Below are 21,135 nucleotides of genomic sequence, written 5' to 3' on the forward strand. Positions count from 1 at the left end.
ACTTTCAATTTGTGCTTATTTTTTAAAAGATGTTTTGGCTAATTCTAGGTTTGTTGTATTTTCATATCAGTTTCTAAATTGATTTTGTAGAATTACTTTCTACCAAAAAAAAACCTGCTGGAATATTTATTGGTATTACACGGAATCTATAGATCAATTTGGAGAGAATTGACGTCTTGACAATACTAAATCTTCTAACCCATGAAACACAATTTATTTCTCTAGTTTTTAAAGTCTTCATTCATTTCTCTCAGCAATGTTTTGTAGTTTTCAGTGAACCTATCTTTTGTCAGATTTATCTCTATTTCATATTTTTGATGCTATTGTAAATGGTACTTTTAAATTTCAATTTCTAGTTGTTTGTTACTACTATATAGAAATACAATTGGTTGTTGATTTTTGTCTGATCTTATAACCTGCAACCTGTCTAAACTCACTTATTAATTCTAATAGCTTTTTTGTGAATTCGTTAGCATTTTTACATAGATGATTATGTAATCTGCCAGTAAAGACAGTTTGACTTATTTCTTTTCAATCTGGTTATCTTTTCTTTCTTTTTCTTTTTTTTGCCCATTGAACTGGCTAGAACCTCCAGTACAATGCTGAAGAGATATGGGGACAGGGGACATCCTTGTTCTTGTTCTTATAAAGAAGGCATTTATTCTTTTATCATTAAGTATGGCTAGCTGTAGTATACTTGTGGACACTTTTTTATCAAACTGAGGATATCGCCTTCTATTTATATTTTGCTGAGAATTTTTATTCTGCGTGGATGTTGAATTTTGTTAAATGCTTTTCTGCATCTACTGAGAGAATCATATAGACTTTTTTTTAAGTTTAATATGGTGACTTATATTGATAGATTAATTTTTGTTAACCAAATTTGCTTACCTGGAATAAATCACGCTTACTCATGGTGATGTATATGTTTCTAGATACAGTTTTCTGATGAGGTTCTCCAGTATTTTGTGGGGTATTGGTCTTTAGTTTTCTTGTAATTTCTTTGTCTAAGTTGAGGAGTATTTTCTCCTATTCAATTTTCAGAAAGAATCTGTGTAGAACTGGTGTTATTTCTTCCTTAAATGTTTGGTAGAATTCACCAGTACAGCTACCTGGCCCTGGAGCTTTCTCTGAGGAAAGGTTGTTAACTGTAGATTCTATTTCTTTAATGGATATAGGAATCTTTACATTATCTATTACGTTTTAAGTGAGATTTGGTTTATATCTTTCAAGAATTTTGTCCATTCTTCCCAGTTGTCTAATTTACTAGTGTAATGTTTCCCTATTGCTCTTTTTATATCGGTATAACCTGTAGTTAGGCCACTTATCCTGTTCCTAATGTTGGTTATTTCTGTCTTTCCTTTTCCTTTGCTGATCAGTCATGTAGAGATTTACCAATTTTATTGATCTTCTCAAAGAAACAGCTTTTAGTTTCATTGATTTTCTACATTGATTTTTAGTTTTCTATTTCATTTATTTATGTTTTTATGTTAATTATTTCCTTTCTACTACTTAGTCTTTAATTTGCTCATCTTTTTCCTAATTTCTTAGATGGCAGCTGAGGTAACTGGTTTGAGATCTCTGTCGTTTCTTGATATAAGCATGTAATACTATGAATTTCCTCCTAAGCACTTCCTTAGGAGCATCTCACAAACTTGGATTTGTTGTATTTTAATTTTCATTCACTTAAAAGTACTTTCTAATTTCCATTTTGATTTCTTCTTTGATCATAGGTTATTTGGAGCTGTGTTGTTGAGTTTTGAAATATTTAGGGGTTTCCCAGGTATCTGTCTACATTTAATATCGAATGATATCAATCCTTTAAATTTTATGTAGGCTTGTTTTATGGACCAGAATGTTGCCTATTTTGGTAAATGTTTTATGTATACCTCAAAAGAGTTTGTATTCTTCTGTTATTGGGTTGAATGTTTTATAAATGTGAAGTAGAATGAGTTGGTCGATAGTATTGTTCAAATTTTCTATATCCTTACTGCTTTTCTGTCTACTTGTTATATCAGTTATTGAGCTCGGGGTATTTGAAAAAAATTTCTAACTGTAACTATAGATTTGCCTGTTTCTTCTTACAGTTCTATTAGATTTTACTTTATGTATTTGTACTTTTGTTTTAGGTGCATGAATCTTTTTGATTGTTATGGCCTGTTGATGAATCGTCCCCTTTATCATTATAAAATGTCCCTCTTTACCTCTAGTAAATTTTTTTTGTCTTAAGTCTCTTTTGTCTGATATTGATATATCCACTCAAGCTCTCTCATGGCTACTGTTTGCCTGATATATAGCCTTTTCCATACTTATATTTTCAATCTGTTGTTTCTTTATATTTGAAGTGCATTTCTTATAGACAGTAGGGTCCTACTTTTTTTTATCCAATCTGACGGTTTCTGATCTTTAATAAGAATATTTAAACTACTTACAATTAATGTGATTATTGAAATGGTTTGCTCCAAAGTATTATTTTTCTATCTGTTTTCTATTCAATCTACTTGTGTTTTTTTTTCTCCTTTTCTTTTTTATCTGCCTTCTTTTGGATTTCTTGAACATTTGTAATGATTCCACTTTATATCCTTTCTTAGCTTATTAGCTATAACTCCGCTATTTATAGATTGCTTTACGATTTATAGTATATATCTTTAAATTATCACAGTCTGCCTTTTAGTGATATTATACAACTCATGTGTAGAATGAGAACCTTACACAGAATACTTCCATTTCCCTGCTTCTAATCTTCGTGCTGTTGTTATCCAACATTTTAATTTCGCATATGTTATAATTCGCACATCACATTGTTATTATTTTTGTTTTAATAGTCAGTTATCTCTTAAAGAGATTTAAATAATAAGGAAAAAATGTATATTTATTCACATGATTATCATTTCCTCAGCTCTTCATTCCTTTGTGTATATCCTTTGTCGGTCTGCCTTATGGTGAATTCTTTCAGCTTTTTTAAGTGTGAAAAAGTTTTTATTTACCTTTTGTCTTAGAATCATATTTTGGTTGAGCGTAAAATTCTAGATTGTCAGTTTTCAGTACTTTAAAAATATTTCTCCACCGCCTTCTCACTTGTATTGCTTTCAACAAGAAACCTGCCATAATTCTTTACATAACAGGTTTATTTTTCTGACTGTTTTTAAAATTTTCTAATCATCACTAGTTTTGAGCAGTTTGATTATGATGTGGCTCAATATAGTTTTCTTTGTGGGTTTTTTTTGTGTGTGTGTGTGCTTGGGGCTCATTGAGATTCTTGGATCTGTAAGTTCATAATTTTCATCAAATTTTGGACCATTTTGGCCATTCTTTCTTCAAAAATTGTGTCTGTATTGCCCTCTGTGTCTTCTCCTTCAGGAATTCCAATGACGTCCATATTAGGACAACCGAAGTTGTCATACAGCTCTCTTTTTTACTCTCATTTTTTGTTTTTCACTTTTTGTCTGTATTTCATTTTGGATAGTTTCTATTACTGTACCTTCGGATTCACCAGTCTTTCCTTCTGCATTGCCTGATCTGCTGTTAATCCCATCCAGTGTATTGTTCATCTTACACATTGTAGTTTTTATTTCTAGGGATTCAATTTGTGTCTTTTAAAATATATTGCATGTCTCTATTTGATGTTTTGAACATTCGAAATACCATCATAACTGTTTTAATGGCTTTCTGTCACTTTTCATATCTATGTCAGTCAGTTCTGGGTTGATTTCAATGATCTCTTCACATGGGTCTCATTTTCTTGCTTCTCTGCATGCCTGGTTATTTTTGGCCGTGTGCTGGGCATTTCTGTATTTGCAAATATTCTGAAGCTTTGCTTTGAGGTGCAGTCGTTATTTAGAAACAGTTTGATTCTTTCTGGTCTTTGCTTTTAAGATCTGTAGATGGGACCCAGTCTGTGTTCAGTCTAGTGCTGAGTGCTTCCCGCGTGGGTCCTCTCCTCAGTGCCCTCTGGTCTTTCCAGAGGATGATTCCCCAGCCTTGGGTGGTTTCCTCACATACCTGTGCTGAGCAGTACGCAGCCGAATACTTTTACCAGTCTCCGCAGTTCGCCCCTCTCCGGTACCCTGTCCTGTGAATCGCTGCCACCTTTTTTTCCTTGGAGTTTCAGCTCTATCCTTTCAATTCAGGGATTCCATCGGGTTCCACCCGAACTCCCTGCCCTGAGCTGTGGCCTGGAAACCCTCTCCAGGCAGTAAGCCGGGACACAGGTAGTACTCACCTCCCTTGTTTCCCACCTCTCAGGGATCGCTGTCCTTACTGCCTGATGTCTGCTGTCTTTCAAACAATCGTTTTATACATTTTGTTTGTTTGTTTGTTTTGGGTTGTTTCTGGTAAGAGGATCTATCTGGTTTTGTTACTTCATTTAGCTGGAGGCAGAAGTATTCACGAGCAAGTTTCTTAACTTTTCTAAACTTCTATTTTCTCATCGATTAAAAAAAAGACAAGAGTATTTGGCGTATGGTTTTGCCATAGGAATGAACGAGACCGATGTCTGTGAAGTACTTGGCACTTGACGGATGCTCAACAAACACTCGAGTCTTTTCCTGTCTCTGCACCTGGCTGTTACTTCTTCCTGATTTTACCTTGAGTTGTCAACCTAATGGGCCATTCAGGTTTTAACTTGATCAGCTTCAGAATTCTATCCCAAAGACATGTAGGTACCAACCTTATCCTCCTTTTATTGACGTTTACCCTCTCTGGAATCTCATCCAATTCAACCTACAGGACTTAACGCATTTATCTATCGGACACATCAGTGGGTTTCAGAAGGTCAGCGATGTGTGCTGGACAGAATTTAAGAGAACCGTGATGTTCGGAACCCCAGCGTGATTTCGCTGGGGTTTCCTGCAAGTTCACGGACTGAAGTTCATTCAGCCTTTTACTTTCTCATTTCTTTTCCCTCAGATCCCCCAGCGTCCTGCGTGAAGCACAGGTGAGCGTTTGCCAGCCCTTAACCCCTTCTCTCTTCTCTTGTCTCCTCTCCCGTGGCAGTGTCGGGAGGCCGCAGCCGCCTGCACCTCATCGACCTCGGCAGTTGTGTGAAAGCCCTTAGCAAAAATCGGGAAGGAGGCGCAGGGCTGTGCCTCTCCCTGTCTGCGCTGGGCAATGTCATCTTGGCTCTCGTCAACGGCAGCAAACACATCCCATACAAGTAAGTGACTCTTCTCCTCGAAGAAGGGGGCGGGGGCGAGCATCGCGCCTGGCCTGGGTGTGGGACTCCAGGTACAGTGACACCTGGGGAGATGTGTGCTACAGAGGAACGGCCTGGGGCACATCGTCAGTTCGGTGCCGCAAACGAGCCTGCGCTGACCATTGTGTAATGCATCGCCTTCCGTGTTCAAAAGCTATGGAAATATTTAAATCTGTCCCGGTCTTAGCTTTAAGCTGCTCAGGTCAGAGGAAATAAGAAATGGCCTCAGTTGAGGTGTCCAGTTGTGATTTCCGTTGGTGGGCTATTGTCGCCATTGCGTGGATGTATCTGTTTCACAGTGACGGGAGCACGGGGCACAGGATCGGCTTACCCTTCCCTCAGGACTAGGGATTCAGCTGATCAAAACACAGGCTACCCAGCTGAATCTCAATTGCAGATAAATAACAAATAATATTTTAGTCTAAGCACGCCCCGCCCCCCAATATTGCATGAGATACATGGAAATTCTGTATTTGATCTGGGAATCCTACTTAGGGGAGCCTGTGAAGCGCTTAGGGAATCGTCCCACGCCCGGCCATACGAACGTTCATTCCGCTCCCAAGATCCATTTCCTCTTCCTGTCACTGCTTCCGGAAGGTGAAATCAGAGCCGTTCCCACGTCCGGCATGGCCAAGGCCTGGCCCGATCACCCGCGCCCCACCGCGGACGACCCAGGCCTGGAGCCGCCCCCCACCGCCACCACCGTGGTTCAGCCGTGCAGTCGGTCCGCGTGGGGATGGCATGGACGGTTCTCCTCTGCTCGCCCAGACGCCTACCCGGCCCGGCCGCGCCTCTTCCTCGCGATCCGAAATGTCGCTCACCGTAAACTGAGGGTTAAAACTATATTTCTTATCCACGTCACCGGGCTAGGAGGCTCGGAATGATATGATGTGTATGAGAGTTTTTTTTGTAAAATTTAGCGCACTCTAGGCAATGACTAATAAGGATAATCTGGTTGAGCCTATCCTCATGGAAATGGAAATGAAATGGAAATCGCACCTGCCGTACAGAGTCACCATAAGGATTAGGCAGATATATATATGGAATCCGGGTGTAATCTGTAAAATCCTAGAAAGTATGTTACCGTCGTGTGGGAGGAGGAAGGTGCGTCAGGCAGTTCGATCCGCGGTAACTGTGGTTTGGGTCGAGTCCCTGTGTTCTCCGTCCCCGTGGCCCCGAGTCGATGCCAGCACCGCGGTCCTATTTCCACCAGGAAGCCCGTCGCTGAACTGACTTTAGGAGCTTCCGTGGCAACTCTAACCCTGTCTGTCTCCATCCCTGAAGCTTGGAATCATGGTTGGATAAATCTAGAAATGGTTTTCCCAGCCCAGGTGGGGACCCTTTCCCGTGAGAAGAAATTCTGAGTTGAAGGTTTATCGAGTTTCATTCGATATTGTTTCTGCAGTTGAATAAGCTCAGCTTGAAATTACAAGAGAAGGAAGGAAGGGAGGGGAGAAGGGGAGAGAGAAAGAGAGAGAGAGGAAAAGGAAAGGTCAGGAGAGGTACTGTTAAGGCTGGAGACCTTAGAAAGAAAGCAGTTATTGGCCCTAGTTGGGTTTCCTGTCTATAAAAAAGAAAGCGTGTCTATTAACGTTATAACTTAATAGAACACGACATAGATACAATTCGAAATGCCAAGTTTTAAGGTCACTGGTGATGTATTTTACTTATATATCTCTCACATTGCTTCTATAGAGTGACATGCTTTTATGATTTCAATAAATATTTGTTGAATTAATGCTGGGAGGGATGGATGAATGTAAGCGTATGAAATTACTTTTACTTTAGATAAAGTAACTTCCTTTCGGTTAGAGTTGGGTTTTATTATAAACATATGGGGAAACATTAGGGATTGTTTTTATTAATAGTTCAAGGTCTCTTGTTAAATTAAACATATTTAGCATCAGCTAGCCATGACGACCAGCCACCTGCCCCCCCTTGGGATGGCTGACAAAGTGTAAAGCGTCCCCCCACGATTCTCTGCAGACATCTGTCCACTTCAGTCCTGGGAGCTCCTTTCCTTGCATTCCGGCTCTGAGAGAATGATGATCGAAGGATTTCCATGTCTGAAACGGGCACAGACTTAACATCAGCGGGGTGTCTGCATAAGACACAGTCCAGAGCCGTCCCCCACCATCGGGACCCTCCTGGAGAAGACCTCACGGGGCCGCCCATTGCTGGGCGCCAGGACACACGGAGGCCTGGCCATCTGGCCAGCTCTGTCCCCCCGCCCCCCCACCCCGCGTCCTTGTACAGTCCAGTTCCGTCACCCTCCGGTCCCGAATGCCCGTCGTCGTGTACGAGCTTCAAAAGACCCTTGCTATAACTGTGGCTCAGAGCCTCGGCCTTAGCATGAAGTCAGTATTTGGTGTCTGCAGATCACATTTACAAAGTGATTAATCAACTGGAAACTACCCTCCTTCAAGGCACAGGATGATAAGGCAAAGATGTGCTCAAGGCACCCAGCCAGCTGGTGGCGGGATCAGACCACATCACTTGCCACAGCCCCAGAGACCTCTGCATTTGGAAGCCACTGCCAATCCACTCCGCACCTCGTCAAGCTCTGTAATGTATTAGCGTCTCTGCTCTTCACGGCATGGGGTCTTCGGCACAGCAGGGTGGCCCGGATTTCTTTTATCAATTCAGTTGGGCTCTAAAGCCACATTATGCAGCATTTTGTTAGCATACTAAACACTTTTCACCGTGGCAGATCTTGTCTTTGCAATACATTCCTCCTCCTCCACGCTTTCCTCTTATTCCTTCCTGCTCACTCGCAGGGAAAAAAAAATAAAAAACAGAAAACCAAACTCACATCCGTCACCCTCCCCCACCCTTCCAAAACACACACAAGAAACCCCGAATTCCTCTTCATTTGTCACCGTAGACAACTCTGTGCCTGGAACCCGCATTACTTGTGTTTGCTTCTGGGAAATTAACTGGAATGTACGCAGAGGGGCTATAGCCTGTCTTCATTACTCTTCATCATCGAACCAGACTGCTTGTCATGTGAGCAAGGTGGAAAGTGAGTTTGGATTCGTTTGCCGTCCCAGGCGCTCCCACGGGGCCCCCTAGGTGTGCCCTGAGTGGTTTTGACTTTGCAAATGGCCTTGCCTTCGCAGATGCCAGACACGGGGCCGCAGGACGGGCTCCTCACCTCGGCCCTTAGCGACACTGGCTCGCTGGCCAATCCAAGTGCCATAAATCAATCCTAAATGGCGACACCCTCCGGGGGGGCAAGGCAGGAGGAGCACCGAGGACTCCCTAGCCAGCCCCACACTTCACGGGCCGCACAAATGACTCTTTGGACTTTGGGGAACCTCTGGTCTCGGGAAGTCTGCCCCGGTCATGAGCATCTTGACAGGGCATTTGCAAGTCTCCCTCCGTCCCTCATTACAGCCGTTTGCTATTCCTGATTGTTTTCTTGGGCACCAGTGTCACGGGACTCTTCCCGTTTGTTTGATAGATAAGGAAAAACAGGCAGAGGCATCGGAATGAATTCCCACGACCACCAGTGTTGCGGTCACACGCCACTGGACTCGGTCCCCAGGGGGGCTGCCATGAGGACCTGCCCGTGTGGCCTTAGCTTTGACTAAAGTGCTGTCATGTCCCGATCCGGGGAATACAGTTTTTCCAGGCTTTGAAATCCTAACCACCACCCCGTTGTCTCAGAATTTTTGGTCCCTTTGAGATGTTGTCTCGTGAGGGGGCAAACTCTCGAGAGGCATACCCTTCCCGCCGTGGGGCGTTACGTCCTGAAGCCTGTACCTTCATTTATAACTGTTATTCCATTCGGAGAAATAATTAGTTTCATAGGTCAAGCAATCTGTTTGCTCACTTAGCAATAAGATGCTTCAGACTGCAAGCAAACAGTGCTGTAGGGGCCACTTCGAAAAGCCACTGCTCCCCAAAAGTGATAAGGACACCCCTCATCAGGGCATGGGAACACTTCACGGGTCACAGTGAGGAGTCAGCAACCGAGGTTGTCTTTGAGAATGTAGCAGCGTCAAGTCAGCAGCACTGGCGGCTCCAGTTTAAGTCAGTGACTTGTGTAGAAATGACGTTGTTTAAAACAGAGGCAGCTTTTTAAGAATGTTAACACTTCTTCTCATCCACGGGAGGGTGTCGTGCTGACCACGCAGTCGGCAGGCCCCCAACTCATCAGGCCTTTACAGGACTCGCCTCCATGAAGGAGGCAGGCATTCCTCTCGCTTGCTTTGAGAAGTAGTTTCTCCTGGTCGCCATTTAGATTTTGGGTTTGTCTCTGCTTTCTCGGAAGTGGAAATCTACTCAACTCTCTGGGAGGCTAGAGAAAGGAGCTAATGGCGGATATTAGCTGCAGTATTCCGTTCCTCGACTCACACGGGGGAGTAAAGGTTTGTTTCTCTGGACTCGAATGTATATTATTTACGCTTAACTTGGAATTAAATAGATATTTTCCAGGAAAAATGCAAAGGAATGTCTATTCTCCAGGTTTACATAAGATAGCATGTAATGGAGAGAAGCTCTGTGTAAGAATCGTGTGTGTGTGTGTGTGTGTTTGCACGCGCGTGTGTGTGTGGTGTGGGAGGCAGAGACACACAGGCATATTAAGCAACCTCTAAACGTACATTTGTACATTAACGCTGTATTATCTTCCCCTGAGTTAACAGGGAGAACGCCAATTTAGAACTATTTGCACAAACTCCGGGTCCCAGTTTATGGCATTCCCTCTTTAGAAATAAAATAACCACAGCCTCAGGTTGCCACAGCAACCACAGCAGCGATAATTCTTAGTATTGCTGCTTCAAAAATATTCACCTTTATATGTTTTCATGACGGTCGGGCCGCAGAGAAAGTGAGTTCACAAAATCATGGGGACGTGGCAGTCCCCGTCGTACGAGGTTTTAGTATTCTTACTCTCTCTGATTTTTCCCTCCCACCCCCGTTTGCATCATTGGCCAGCGGAAGCTACCTATTTAGTTGTGGAAAATTCCAGAGACTGATATTATTTCCTTGAGAGCTGAGGCAGCAACTACCAGTAAGTGAGCTTTATCGCAGAACCGTGCAAGCCACTCGGGAGAACAGAGTTCGTCTGGGAATTGGCTGGTGTCACAGGCACCGGCCCTTCTGCCCCTGGTTTGACATGTGAGCTCCACACACTGTCCTTTTCTCAAAAGCCACTTCTACCTCTCAAAGAGCCTCACGGAACTGGGAGCGGATCGCGAGGTCTCCGGCTCGATCGCCACCTGCCGCAAAGCCACGGTGGCCGTTTTCCGTGTCTGCCACGCTAACTCCTCCTGGGTCATGGGCCATCCAGCTTGAGGCCTGGGCAGAAACTGCGGAGCGTCTTCATTTCCCTTTGGCTTTCAAGGGGTGTTCTTCCTTTAGGTCCAGTGTCTGAGCTTCCTAATCACACTGTCTTCTCTCCAGATTCTGACCCAGCTGGCAAATAGATACAAGAGCCTGGTGCGGAAATTAAACCTCTATCTGTTGAGTCCCAGGAGAGTAGACCAAGGTCTCCTCCTGTCCCCCCACAAATGTAGACCCCAGGACTCCGGGATGGGCAGAACTGGGTCAGCAGCGCAGTCACCTCCCAGACAGCCCCGGGGCTTACGCGGAGGTGTGTGTGTGTGACCTGCAGGGAGGGAGACAGACGGACGGACAGACAGCACTGGCTATACGTGCCCAGGGTCGTTTATCAGCCTCACCTGTCAAACCTGTTTCTACCCATAGGAAGAAATGAATAAAAATCCAGAAAGAAGAATGGGAACGTTTTTCTCATTCCTTTTAAGGGTCTAGAGATTCCTGGTCTGTGGACTTGCTGGATCATAGGGAGAAGGAGAAGATTGTTTTCCATACTTATTTTCTGGATTGTCAGGCACATTCTAGACGGTTCTCGGCGTGCGTGAATGAGCTCTGCAGAGGGCGATTTCGTGATGTGAGCGTAGTGATAACGGTTCCCAGTCATCGTTCTCTCGCGTGGCGTCAGAGCCTGTTCTGAGCGCTCCATGGGTATTTAGTTTCATCAATGGTGCAGGTACCGTTGTGCCCAGACTCGCGTTACAGATGGGGGCACCAGGATGCGGGGGGGGAGCAGCGGTCCGCGTGTCGCGGTGGTGGGTGATGGAGCTTCCAGCAGGTCGCCCCTGTCGCACGCAGTGTCCGGCCCGTGATGGCGCCAGGTCCATATGTGTTGACATAACAAATGAGGGGAGGCAACGGGTCGCACGTATCTGCGAAGCTGGACTAGGTGTAGCTGGTCGTGAGGTCCGAGGGCCTGGGACCAGCCGTGGCCAGCTGGACATTCCAGGTCGGTCCCCGGGTCTCAGGCTTTCCGAGATGACGAAGCCGTGGGTGACTGTCTGCTGGATACTCGTGGCAGCGAGCAGAGTGAAATTGGGAAGATAAAGAGGAGGAGGAGACCTCCCTTCCAGAACCGAAGCCACTCACCAGGGCCGAATCAGAAATTCCAAATAAGACGATTGTTAAAATGAACGAGACCCTTCTCCCCGCAGAGCCCGTGTGTAGGGCCCACGGTGGCAGGCTGGAGAGCAGGACTGACAGGTCACCCCTGTCCGGTGGCTCCCAGTGGCGCCCAGTGGGCCGGCTCCCCTACGCCGGGCGCCAGCAGGGGATGAGCTCGGCAAAGCTCAGCCTAGTTCACGAGCCTTTTCTTCTTCTTTTAGCTTCTGTGGACTTTCTCACCTAAGAGCCTGGAAGTTGGTTAGAGCCATTGCACCTCCCCCACGAGCAGGAGAAGGTGCTGGGTGCCGCGATGCTGTCCCCAGCTGCGGGGCCCAGGCAGGCCTCGGGCCTTGCTGGGTGGGTCCCAGCGTGGGAGGTGTGACCATGGGGAGCTGCATGCTGGGCGCGGCCTCCTGATTAGACAGAGTTTCTAGCTCCCTGCTCCTTGGGTGAGTGTTTCTAATACGTGCCTAGAGGCCATTCCTGAGTGAAGAGAGCCTCCTGTCAGGGTAGGAGAGCGTAGCACTCAGCCGTGTCTTGAAGTTTGGCTGAGTACAAGGGAGTTAAGGAAGGGATAAGCAAGGTGAGCATGCCACAGGGCCGCAGGGCCGTCAGAGGGGAGATAACGGGCTTCCTCACGCATCCGGCTCATCGGGGAGCTCCGGGGAGTTCCCCAGTGCCAGAGAAGATCGTCAGTCTATCAGCTGGGATGCGCGATGCTTCTTCAGGGATGCCGCGCTCCCCAAGACGTATTTGCCGTCATGTGTCTGTGGTTTCCAAACGAGACGGACCTCAACAAGGCCGAGGCCGGGGAGACGTGGGTCCTCACGCGGGCGCCGCTGCCAACCTCAGACCCCCTCCCCGAGCTTCCCGTCCCTCCACCGGCTGAGCCAGGATGGCCAATCCTGCGCCCTCTGTCCCTCGCCTCGGTGGCGTGTGCCGTCCAGGCTGTGTCCGGGATGGCCCCTTCGAAGACACGCGCCTCGAAGGCAGAAGTGTAATTGTTTTACTGTATTGCAAAACGTTAGAACCCGGATCGATCTGGTGCTAGCATACCTTTTTTTTTTTTTTAAATCCGTTTCTTGATTTTCAAAGCACGTATCTCTTTTGGCCAAGTGGATTATAAGTGCCTTTTGTGCAAATGGAAGTCTCAGGCGTTTTTCAACAAGAGTTTCTATGCCTGACGCATAGAGTCACTGCCGGTCACCGATGTTGAATATAAGAGAATCCAAACCCTAAGTTACTGTGTACACAGAGAGAAGAAACAGATTCTTGAGGAAATGAAGCAGTCACTGCACCTACAGCTTCCCGCAGTGAGTCATCGATCGGCCTGAGAGTGAGTGGAGGTGGGGATCAGAGGCTGCGCCCCCAGTTGCATCTGCGTACCCCATTGATCAGGGTACAAATCAAATATGTAAAGATACAAATTTTCCATATAATACGGCCTTTAAATACTGCTGACGCTCAGCCAGCCAGGGACAGTGATACATCCAACGCTAAAATAAAACGGCTCCGTTGGATTTGGTGAGAGAAGGGTTTTCTTCCAGGGGGATGGTCAAGGCTGACCTCGATGATATAAATTCCACCTGACACTTCAGATCCCAAGTGATATATAAAGTTTAACTCCGTTGTTCATGGAGCTCAGCACTGTTCTGATCAGGAAGCTGGATTCTGGCCCAGCGGACCTGACTGAGGAGTTTAAGCAACACATTTTGTTACACGTCTGGTGGAGGCTACCAAACACATACAGGAAACCATCCGATAAACACACAGCGGCGTGTCTGTAAGTTCTTCTGTCGACTTAGTTATTCATTCACTCACTCATTCAAAAATACTGGTCGGCCCTCTACAATATGCGAGGCCTGGAGGCCGAAACAGAGGACAACACAGATGATCGCTACTCGTGGGCAATTTGAGATACAGACGGAAACAAGCAAGTCCCGCACCTGATGACCTCTGAAGACCAGTGCTTCCCCACCCCACGGTCAAAGGGCTCACGTACGGTCAACGGAACCAGAAAGGCCACAGCGAAGGCCGTCTGGGCAGAGGCGGCGCTTCGGAAGCCCGCTCCTCATCTCTTCACGCTCATCTGTGTCTTCCAGAGTTTCCCACAGTCCATCCTTTAATCGCCTCACCCACTCACACCTGTTCCGTCTTTTGTTAGAATGACGTAGATGTTGCCTGACACAAATCATGACAAACTACGGAGCCGAACGCAAGACTCCAAATCCAGGGCTAATTGTTATCTTTAATGATAACTGATCACTGTATCACAAGTCAGGTTGCTGCCGGAAGACGATGGCCCAGGCGGGAGGGCTTCGGGTGAGTCGGGGGCCAGTGCACGCAGACCCAAGGTGCCCTTGGGCACCCACAGGGCTCCGGGCGTCACTCAAGCATAGCTTGACTTCCGCACAATCAGGCACCTGAAGGAATGGAACGTGCAAATGAGTTGAGGCTTAATTTATTAAAATAACTGACTCGCACAGTAATGGATCTCCCATCAGAGTATCCAGCCATAAATTCTCACCTGTTTCACCACTGGTTCAGGCTCAATTGCGCATTAATAGATTATTTTTGTCCATGCAAATGAGGTGATAATTCATTTCATGTGTAATTGAACAATTTTCAAATAGCTACATTCGCGGAGCAGTTAGGTTGTACCAAATTGTCTAATGTACCCAGTAATTCTTTAACTAAAGCAGAACTGAATTTTATTTTGATATTCTAAAAAGAGAAACGAAGAAATAGAGACAGCTATAACCAACGAGTTACTAATTTGAAGAATGGTGGACTTTGTGAGACTTTGCGATCGTCACTTCTTTGGGGCTCTTTATTTTCGTGTGTCCTTACTAAGCTTTCTCATTTGCCTGTGAAGTCAGTCGGGATTTGGGGGACTTTCTAGGTTAGGGTGAAGGGAAGGCCTCCAGTTCATAAGCATGCACGTCCCGGTCCCGTGCCCTGGCACGCTGACTTCTCCGAGGGTCAGACATGTCTGTCCCGAAGGCACCGTGTCAGGTCTTTTCTTCGAACCCGTTACGGAGGCTTGTTTCTCCCATGGACCTTGCCATCCCTCAGCATGGGACCCAGAGCCCAGGACTAATTGCGATTGTCGTTTGTATTGAGAGCATTTTTATGCCGGTTGCTGAACAAACTTCACCACGCTGGCCCCTCCCCGAGGGAAGGCGCCCTCGCCATCGTTCCCTTGGGGGTTTTCGTTTCATACGCCCCACACAGCTGCCCTTTTAAAAAGCACATCTGACCTCACCGCCCTCTTCCAGCCCCTCAAAGCCTTGTTGTTGGCTGCAGCACAGAGTTCAAGGCCACGCGAAGCTCTTCAGAATTTGGGCCGCGACCGCCTTTCTGATCACAGAAACTGCGTCCAGGCTCCTGCCCGCCCCCCTCCGGCCCCCTCAGGCCGCCATGCTTTGCAGATGCACCTTCTGCTTACAACGGCCTTGTCCGTTCAGCCAGCCGTTCAATGGGTGCTGATCGAGAACACGCTGTCTTCCAGTGCTGTCCCGGATCTCCTCCTCCGCCGAAGGGGTTTCTGCCTATTTCCCTGGCTCGCTCTGATTGTGAGATGGGTCGTCTCTACAGATGTGGACATCTGCGCCGCCTGTAAGATAGTAAATGGAATCCCGAAGTGCCACCACCCGGGTTGGGCTACAGAGCGTTTCGGTGCCTTAGAAGACCTCGTTTGCTCTTCCTCGATTGCAGCCCCTCCCCCACACCTTCCCCTGAGGTGACCCCAGGCCCGACTTTCATGCACAGCTCCCTCGCTTGCCTTCTGGCGTCACCACCTGAATTTGTGTTCCTAAAACAGAGATCGTTTAGTTTTGTCTGCCTTTGACTTGACATAAATGGCATCGTACTCTCTTCCTGGCCCTTCTGCACCTTGCTTTTTTCAATCATTATTTCATTTTTGACATCCATACTGATGCGCGCGGCTGTAGTTTATTAATTTTCATTGATGTGTGATTTTCTACTGTAAGAGGGTATCACAGACTATTTGTTCTTCTGTTGATGGATTTCTAAGAGATTTTTAAAGATTGATTGGCGAATTTTGTCTAACCCATTACATCTAATGAGATCACATGGTTTTTCTCCTTTAATCCTTTAATAATTACATTAATCAATTTTCTTATATTAAAAATTTTCTTATATTAAAAACTTTTTCTTTCCTTCCTGCTTTTTCGTCAAGGCTTATTTCAGATACTATCTCCTCTTTGAAGCCTTCTCTGATCTCCTTTTCCCCCTCCCAATTCTTTGCTCTGGAAAAGTCGTTCCCGTCCTCTAACCCCCTATGTCATTCTGTAGGTATTTTATTTTAGGCATCGATAATATATTTTAATTGTTTGTTCGCATACTATCTTTCTTATAATAAAAGCTCATCAAGATAACAAGAAGCTTTTTCTCCCGGTTTCTTGTTATTTTTGAACGATTTTGAATGAAGTCAACCTGCTCTAAGCTCTGCTTCTTCAGCAGCAGACACGAGTCGTCCATCTGCCTCCAGCTTTTTGGTGGCCCGCCTCATACCTGGAGGGTCTCTTTGGCCACCAGACTTGCTTGTGGCCATCAGATCCCCATCTAATTAGTACCAAGTGTATCCTTTTGTGGTAACATTTAGGATATAGAGAGGCACTGAGGCTAGAGCCCTACTTCCTAAATCAAATATATAGCAAAAATATATGCACTCTACCAGGTGATTTTGACAATTTATCAAGTGTCTGTGATGTATAAAGTACTATCCAAAGCCTTAAACCTACAGACCACTAGGACAGAAGAAACCAGTATGCAAATTACAGTGTGAGGGATTAAGCAGTTAGAAGTCACATTATAAAGTATATTCAAGGAGAGGTAAGATGTTCTAATAAATCATCTATCAATATGTTTTCTGTAGTAATAATAAATAACAATAAAATATAAATACAAGATACAACAACATAGATTATTACTACAACTCTCCAGATGTCTAGAATTTGGTAAAAATAAGTGTTTTCAAGTTCAACCAGGAGATTTACTCACTCAAACTACCTCTTTATAATAATCATTTATTGCATGGCTTTGGGGTTGGTTCCCTAAGGATGCGAGTATGGGGAAGCTTCAGGAAGTCACTCAACCTCCAAGGAAAGGCTGCCGTTATGACTTCTTAATGTCCCCAGATTTGGGAACGGCAGCCCAGCTTTCGACACAACTATACATTTGATCTACATCTAGAAGACCATGTACTTGGTACCAAGAAGGGCAGGCTAGGTGTGAATGGGGCTTCATCACTTCTCTGTGTGACTTCTGGCAATAAGTGAGATGGTCATCTCTCTTGTTTCGAGCCCAGGAAAATGCCTGTGGGCCTTTCTCACTCCTGCTTAATCCAGCCGCCACCCGCTCTAGGGGAATGCACGAAGCCACAGCCGGGAGCCCTCCCCGCCAGGGTCTCCTTGACGATCAAATTCTGAAAAGAGAAATCTCTCTGCTTGATTTCTTGCTGGAATAATAAAAACCATCTGGACCCCTGCTTGACAATTTCCTTCGGAAAAGGAGACTAACCACCTTTAAAAATCATACGGTTTGACCTTTCCAAACTCAAAGTCTTTTCTCCACCAAAGTCATTTGTTTGAGCCTGTGATTTGTAAGTAAAAAGAACCAAGTGATTATTCCTATAAGAGCCATTTGGATGGAGTCAGACTCACCTTTTTGACTTCAAGTTCTCTGTTCAAGGACCCACTTAAAGACCCATGCACGTGACCTTGCACCATGGGTATTGTGCAAAATCAGTAAGAGCAGCAAAACCACAGCTTTTTGAGTGCAGAGGGTCCCAGCTTACGATGGTTCAGCTTTTCGATTTCATGGCGGTGGGAAAGCGATGTGCCTCCAGTAGAAACTGTACTTCACGTTTGGAATTTCGATCCTCCCTGGGGCCACAGTACGTGGCGTGGCCCTCGCTCGTGATGCTGGCGGTGGGCCCCGTACTAGAAATCCGCCGAAGGAGATTCACTCCAACTTTCCTTGGTCACAGCAGCCTGGAGCATGCAGAGGCGGCTGACAGAAATCTCTGTAGCCACCTGTGACTTAGTGCTGTTAGTGAAGCTGGTGAGGGACAAAATTATAGGCAAGCAAAGTTTGACTCCTGTACCTCAATGGGGTACCTCTTTGTCCCAGTGAGTGACCCCTCAGCCCCTCTGCAGGTACGCTGTACTTTTGTTACCTGGGAATGTCCCGTGCCTGCCACTCTGCTCCCCCATCCTCCTGGTTGTACCATTGTTGAGAGCCCCCAGGACCCCAGGCCTCATTTTAAGCTTTGCCTACAATGAAAGTGTCCTTTCCTGTGGGTTATCGGTTCACATCCCGCTGTGCGGTGAGGTCGTATCAGGTTAGAATGGTGATATCTAATAATGCCAAACGATATATGAGAATTCTCACTCTTCCCAGCTCGATCAATACTTGTGTGGTCAGATTTTTAAAACTTTGACCATCGGAAGGGTGTTGAATGGTATATCATTGTAATTTTAATTTGCATCTCCCTGATTACTAATAAGGCTGAGTATCTTCGCATGTTTGTTAGTTATCATCTCTTGTTCACATCTTTTGCTTATTTTTTCTACGGCATTGCTGATCTTTCTGTTACTTCATCCATAGGAATTCTTTATAAACTCTGGATTCTGCTATTTTGCAAATATCGTCTCCAGCACCATGCTTTGAACCCTCACCGATCTGCAGTGTTCCTTTGGCCGCGTGACGAGTGTACAAACATCTGTGCCTGTACCAGCCTGTCTTAATTACTTCTGACTTTGTTAATTTTCTTTATAGCATGTTTGTTTTCCATTGTAGTAATATCCGGTCTTTACTATTTCCTTCTTCCTACTTTTTTGGGGGTCGAGTTTGTTATTCTTTACCTCCCTTCTTAAGGTGGCTACTTAGCTTAACGGCGTTCACTCTTTCTTGTCCTATAACTTAAGCACTTGGTTCCATACATTACTCACAAAGTACTGCTTTGCGTGTATCCTCAAGTGTTGATAATGATGATGATTTTCATGATCATTAGTTCAAAATATTTTCAATTTTTCATCATAATTACTTTCTGAACCACGGGTCATTTAGAAGTGTTTACTGATTTCCATGGTTGGTTGGAATCAGGTTGCTCCTTGAGGCTTTGGTGGAGGACAGGGCAGATTTCCCCGAGTGGGGGGAGACCACGCCCCGCACCGAGAGGAGAGGGGCCTTTAGCAGAGAGTGTGGAAAGAATTCAACACACACGCCAAACTCAAGGTCAAAGGGGAAGTTTACTAGCGAAGGGATGACACTCCACAGAGTGAGGGCTCCTCTCAGAGGCGGAGAATGGGAGGGACCTGCGAGGGACAGAGAGAGGGGCACTGAATGTTCAGGGGAATTCACTTTATGTATTATTCTTTGGTTCCCATTTCCTTTGATAGGGACGGACATACAGTGAGGAGGGGAAGAGTGTGTAGCCTGAAAAGGTAGGAATATGTAGAGGGAAAAGCCTGCTGGCAGTTCCCAGCCTTTAACCCTCAGTTCTGGGTTCACCGTGGTCTCAGCCACAGGGAATGACTCTGGGTTCCCGGTTCCCCGTCACAGGTGTGGGGGATGGGCTGTCAGCAAACCGGACGGAAATCTCCCTTTGTTCTGTGGGTGCCCCCTGGCCCGGCTGCTGCGGGGCTGATCAGCCCATTGCAGTCTCTGATTGTGGCTTGATTATCCTAATTCTCTCGCCTCCTCCCTGCATTAGCTTGATCGTAAGCTTCGCTCGGGCAGGTGCCGCACATCTAGGGCTCATGCGATTCCACTATCAGAGGGGGGAGTTGGACCGCGTTACCATGAGCCCCTTCTGAGGACTCCGTCCAGGTCCCGTGAGTTAGCAGGTGTTTCTGCGCTGTCTGCTTGAAGTTATTGGCCTCCCGTCCTTGGGACGGCCTCCCCCCCGCCCCCCCGCTCCAGCTCTCCTCTTTCTCCCCAGTGTTGTTTCTTTCACCCTGTGGCCTCCCTTGGTCCCGAACTCTGCCCCTCGTCTCAGCAAGGCGACCGCCTGCCCCTGTCTGGGCCTCCGTTTCTGTTCTGTGTTCCGGAACCCTCTCTGGCAGTGACTGGGCACTTCCAGGGCTCGGCTCGTTGTTAGCTTTCTCTCAACGAGTCCTTTTCTCTCTGGCTGTTGCCGGAACCCCAAACCCAGGTTCCCCTCTAATATTTCGCCTGGTTTTCTAGTTGTTCAAGGCCGGACCGTAAATTTAGTTCTTGTGTTTCCAACATGGCCAGAAGCAGAAATTGGTCATTCGCGATCATTTATTTTCTTTCTTTAAACATCTTAATTTCCTTAAACACGTTAATCAACTCTGTGTTATTTACTTGTAATCTGCGTTTGAACATCTCTTTCCACCATCTGTTATTTCCGCTGGGTCTGTCTCTGGGTGCCTTGTTTCTTTGTGTGTTTATTTTTGCCCTGGGGTACTCACTGGCTTTTTATTTGGGAGAAATCTTTAAGGCCTGGGATAAAGATGGTTTATTTTAGCATTTGTATCTACTTCTGCTCAGTCTCTGCCTGGAATCACTACCAGTTGAGGATCCTGTGCGTTATATTCTCAGCTTGAAATATTTTGGACCACCCGGATGTTAAGAATTAAAGCACAAACCTGCATCCATCCAGGCTGTGGTTCCCAATTCTCATGACGATTTCCTTCTTCTCCGCTCAGTGCCGTATTTCCAGATAGTCATGTCTCGTGGACGTGGGGAGATGAGGGTGTGCCATCAAGGGGAATTTTCCTATTAAAATCCTCACATTGGGCAGGCTCTGCGTGTTATCTTCTGTTTTCCACATGTTTTGAGGCCATGTAAAACTACTTCAAATATCACCTGGTTTGGCAAATATCTTCGGGGTCAAAGCAACCCTCAATGTTTTGCTTACTTCTCTCAAGTTCCAAAATCATTTATTGGTTGGCCCTGAAAATTCCTTGCTCTTTTACAAGCTCAGCAAAGCTTTAAATAAAATCTGTGAGAATATCGTATCCACAATGTTTAATTGAACTTGAATGAGGTCTTTTAGGTAACTGGACTCTACTATCTTGCTTTTTGCTACTTTTCTGTATTTTTCTGTTACACATTTCTCCCTGTTCTAAATTATAACTAAGGGAACCACATAATTTACGATTCAAACATGGACACTTTTGAGAGTGAAAAGAGGTACTTAATATTATTAATTTCCTGAAATATTTTCTGACAAATCCATTTGTATCAGTGGACCTCTAAAGTAGTTCTATTCAAAAATTACCCTCAAAAATTAAAAAAAAAAAATTTCTTACAGAAAAAAACATGTGCACCGAAGTAAAAATTAAACATTTTTTCATATTATTTATCTGAACATTAAAATAAAATAGAATAATTATTCTTGAGATACCTTTGTGTGTTTTAACCATGTTTCACCGTATCTATACCTAATATCATGTTAATGATACTTTTCTTAAGATTACTGTTTTCTAGTATTATCTTAGCAC

The 21,135-nt window shown here is 45.5% G+C and overlaps 1 protein-coding gene across 1 annotated transcript in view; it reads left to right on the forward strand.

Annotated features, from left to right (window-relative positions):
* Window positions 1-21,135, forward strand: part of KIF26B (kinesin family member 26B) — a 380,111-nt gene that overhangs the window by 324,974 nt on the left and 34,002 nt on the right. The window contains exon 10 of the mRNA XM_036235366.1: window positions 4,996-5,155. Coding sequence (XP_036091259.1) covers window positions 4,996-5,155 — 160 coding nt within the window. The remainder of the gene's footprint in view (window positions 1-4,995; window positions 5,156-21,135) is intronic.

The sequence above is a fragment of the Rousettus aegyptiacus genome, unplaced genomic scaffold (assembly GCF_014176215.1).
Source record: "Rousettus aegyptiacus isolate mRouAeg1 unplaced genomic scaffold, mRouAeg1.p scaffold_m13_p_18, whole genome shotgun sequence".
NCBI classification, from domain to species: domain Eukaryota; kingdom Metazoa; phylum Chordata; class Mammalia; order Chiroptera; family Pteropodidae; genus Rousettus; species Rousettus aegyptiacus.